Source organism: Chrysochloris asiatica, unplaced genomic scaffold, assembly GCF_000296735.1.
Source record: "Chrysochloris asiatica unplaced genomic scaffold, ChrAsi1.0 scaffold00321, whole genome shotgun sequence".
Lineage (NCBI taxonomy): Eukaryota > Metazoa > Chordata > Mammalia > Afrosoricida > Chrysochloridae > Chrysochloris > Chrysochloris asiatica.
In genome coordinates this window covers 2,081,445-2,085,395 of record NW_006408839.1, presented here as the reverse complement: position 1 = coordinate 2,085,395, position 3,951 = coordinate 2,081,445, and the positions used below count along the sequence as shown (strand labels likewise).

General features: G+C 53.2%; 1 protein-coding gene across 1 annotated transcript in view; it reads left to right on the top strand.

Annotated features, from left to right (window-relative positions):
- SEMA5A (sema domain, seven thrombospondin repeats (type 1 and type 1-like), transmembrane domain (TM) and short cytoplasmic domain, (semaphorin) 5A) overlaps positions 1-3,951 on the top strand; it is a 272,757-nt gene that overhangs the window by 178,350 nt on the left and 90,456 nt on the right. The window contains exon 10 of the mRNA XM_006875343.1: positions 2,089-2,296. Coding sequence (XP_006875405.1) covers positions 2,089-2,296 — 208 coding nt within the window. The remainder of the gene's footprint in view (positions 1-2,088; positions 2,297-3,951) is intronic.

Below are 3,951 nucleotides of genomic sequence, written 5' to 3'. Positions count from 1 at the left end.
TACTGCATCCATAGGTGTAGGTCAAGTTCATCAAATTGTATCAGATTACTCTTTTTTCCCTCTTCTCTCTTCTTCTGGTTGAGCTCTGATCATCTAGTCATTGAAGCCAGGTTAAGTGAGTATTGTCTGCAAGTGTGGGTGTTCTTATGCATATGCCCTCTCTTCTTATCAGCTGGACGCTTCACTCTCCAACCTAGTCCTCTGTGGCTATGTCACTGACTCTGGGCCCAAGAGTCCTGAGGTCTTGCCACACTTCTGGCCAACCAGGTCTTCACCCAGGTTCACAGAAATCTATTGAACATTGTAGGGCTTAGCTCGCCACTTCATTGATGTTTTTCCCTCACTTCCCCTTATCCGAGATGAGCGTAGTCACCAATCAGAGTGTGTATTCCCATTGAGTCTTAGTCTTGGAAGGAGGTTTGCACTGAGGGGACCTGACCACTTGCCTTGATGTTTCCTGGGCAAGCAACTTGCTTGTTCTTGTAGTAACAGTCAGTCTGCCTGTATTGTTTTGTTGTATAGGGTTTTTGAGGAGCCACTGGTGGGCTTGAACCACCGACCTTGTAGTTAGCAGTCCAGTGCTTATCCTGAAGTACCACACCAGGACTCCATTGACATATGTGAACAACTAAAATTATTTGTTTGTCTGGATTCAGGTGTCATTGTGCAAGCTGTATTTCATCCGGCACCCCCACGCTCAGGCAAATGGAAGTCATTGAATAACGCGTTTGATGATGTGTTCATGTCATTCTAGCTGTTGGTGTGTTAAAATAGCAGTGACCCTCTCAGCTTTGTTCTCTCCTCAGAGGTCCCACCCAGGTGGCCCATAGACATGGTTTTCAAGAGAAGCTACAAACACGTTGTGGTTGTTAGTGACCGCCGAGCCAGCTCAGGCTCATGAACAGGAGACGTGGCTCCGTCTGGCACCATCTTCCTGGTCCACGGTGTCCACGGTGTGTCTGAGTTTCCAGAGTTGTTTCTTCTAGAAGAATCAGCAGCAGGCTGGTCCTTCTGAGGTGGAGATTAAAGATAACCCAAAAGGCCAACATTAGCAATATGATACATTACTATTGTTATTAGGTGCCATCAGGTCAGTTGCATGCAACACACAGCGACACTGTGTACAACAGAAGGAAACATTGCCCGGTCCTGCGCTGCCTTCACAATCCTTGTTATGTTTCAGCCCATTGCTGCCCCACTGCGCCAATCCATCTCGTTGGGGGTTTACTGTTGTTAAGCGCCATCGAGTTGGTTCAGACTCACACCGACACTGTATAGGCCTTCCAAGGAGTATCTGGTGAGTTTGAACCGCCAACCTTACAGTCAGCATTCCAGTGCTTAGTGTAGTCTCACCCCACAATTGCTGATACCAAACACCACCACCCTATCACATCCCGGGGGTTGGCAGTTCTCTGCAACATCTCACAGATACACAAACAATGAAGGAAATGACTCACCCAGTTGTGAAGGCAGGCAAATCCCCAATCTGTAGTTCAGACCCAGTGCAGTTGTGCTTGTGTTGTTGTGTTCCCTGACTGGTCTTTCCTGAAGACGTGTCCCAGGTCGGTGAGCTGATCTCACACCATCCTCCTTCTGAAGGACACACACATTCTGCCCCTGACACCCGGGTGCAGTGATCCTCAGGGAAACGGACTCAGTTGGAGCGGACCCCCGTCTGCTCTGACCCTGGCCTTCCTGCAGTTGTGCTGTGGCCGACAGGAAGTTCAGTTTTCTTGTTGTGAGGATTCCCTTTGTACCTTTCTCTGGCTTCTCTTTCCCTGCTACTGTTTTTGGTTAGTGTTGGCCCTCCGCTCTGTAGAGAGGCGTAGGGCTTGATCTCCTGTGGCCAAGTGTCTGAATGTATGGTTTAGCAGAGGAAACCGATGAGAATGCCTTTCTCCCTGCTCAGACCAGGAAAGCACCAAACATTGAGCACCGCCACAGGTTGAGTCGCATCTTTGAACAGAATGTGTGTTGAAGAGCAAGCGGGGAGGTGACCTGTTGGAAAATGTATTTCTTTGTTGCGTTACTGAGGTCACACCCCACTAGGCTGGGTCCTAACCCTCCTTCTCCTGCTCTGCCTTCCAGACCACGGCACCATCAAGAAGGTGCGGGCGCCCCTGGGCCCGGCGGTGGGCAGCTGTCTGTTGGAGGAGCTGGAGCTGGTCCCGGAGCGGCGGCCGGAGCCCGTGCGCAGCCTGCGTATCCTGCACAGCCACAGCGTCCTCTTCGTGGGCCTGCGCGAGCACGTTGCCAAGGTCCCGCTCAAGAAGTGCCACCTCCATCTCACGCGCAGGTAGGCAGCCAGGTTCCCATAGAGGGGACTGGTCTTCCCTACAGACCACTTTCCTCAGGAGCCCTGCCAGCAGAGTCAGGAAGGGGATACCAGGGGGCATGGCATAGATGGCAACTGCTGGGGACCCCGTGTACTCTGTGGAACTTCACTGGGTGGTTTTCCAGAAGGAGATTGCCAGGTCTTTCTTCTGAGGCACCCGCCTTCAGTGGGCATCCACTTGCACATCCTGAATTGCGCAAGAGTCACAGAGCAGAGGGCGCTCCTTCTGTGGTTGTCAGCTGTGCATCATGGGAGCGTGGGACCCTCAGTGGCTGTGCTGACATGTGCTAGTTCTGCCTTTAGCCGGCCCCTGTGTACTGTGTCTTTTGAAGAAGGATGATGGGATATGTGTGCAGCCTTCTGAATGTGCTGTTGCATCTTGGGAGACTTCCTTGTCCTGAGTCCCAGGGACCCACAAGTGGGCTTTCCAGGGGCCGCCCTCAGCCCGCCTTATCATCCCACCTGCAGTGGAGTTACTGGTATGTCTTCCTGGAGGCTCGAGGGTGCAGAGGTAAAACAGGAAAGGCATGGGCCCAGGTGCACATTCCTGGTGAAATGATGCGGGAATACCCCGCCCAGGATTGGCAGCCTCGGCCTTCAGGCTCCCAGACTTGCTCAGGGGTCAGGGCTTCTGTGGATAAACTCTCTCCGCACTCCCCCTGAAGCTGAGCTTTGCTGCAGCTACACACCTCTGCACCCACCCCTGTCCCCCAAACACCACGTCCACGGCCAGCCCGTGTCCACCTCTTCCCCCCAAACACTGTGTCCACGGCCAGCCCGTGTCCACCTCTTCCCCTCAAACACCATGGTAACAGCCAGCCTGTGTCCCCCTCTTCCTTCCAAAAACCATGTTCATGGCCAGCCCGTGTCCACCTCTTCTCCCAAAAAACCGTGTCCACTTCTTCCCCCCAAACACCACGTCCACAGCCAGCCTATGTCTGCCTCTTACCCCCAAACACCACATCCATGACCAGCTCGTGTCCCCCAAACACCGTGTCCACAGCTAGCCAGTGTCCACAGTCTACCCCGCCTCTGTGACCCTGGTCTCTGCAGTGTATGGAAACCCACACATCGTCCAGCACATGTGGACTGCTGCCAGCATCTGGTGGGCACAGTGCACCCTGCTATCAGGGGTGTTGTGGTTTCAGTCCCCGGCCTCCACAGTCTCGGGAGTCACCCCAGACTTCTGGCCTCCTAGAGCCCAGGAGAGGCATCAGTTAGCAGGCAGCAGCCGGAGAAAAATCTTGCAGAGTGCAGGGGCGTTTCAGAAAGTCACGGGAAAAGTCAAGTTTCTTTTCATTACATTGTTCTACAAACGATTTCAAGCACCCTCGTGTGGTCATTTAAACAGCTGTTGTCCTTGAGTTGATGCAGCTCCTGGGGGCTCCATGAGACTTTCATTGGCTGCTGGTTTCCAAGCATATCCTCAGGCCTTTCTTCTGAAACTCCTCTGGGTAGACTTTAACCTGCAACCTTTCAGTTCACTGCTTACCCTCAATAACCTGGTGTAGACGCTGGGGGTACAGCGTGGAATGGGGTCTAGCCCTCAGTAACCTGATGTACATGCTGGGGGTACAGCGTGGACTGGGGTCTAGCCCTCAGTAACCTGGTGTAGA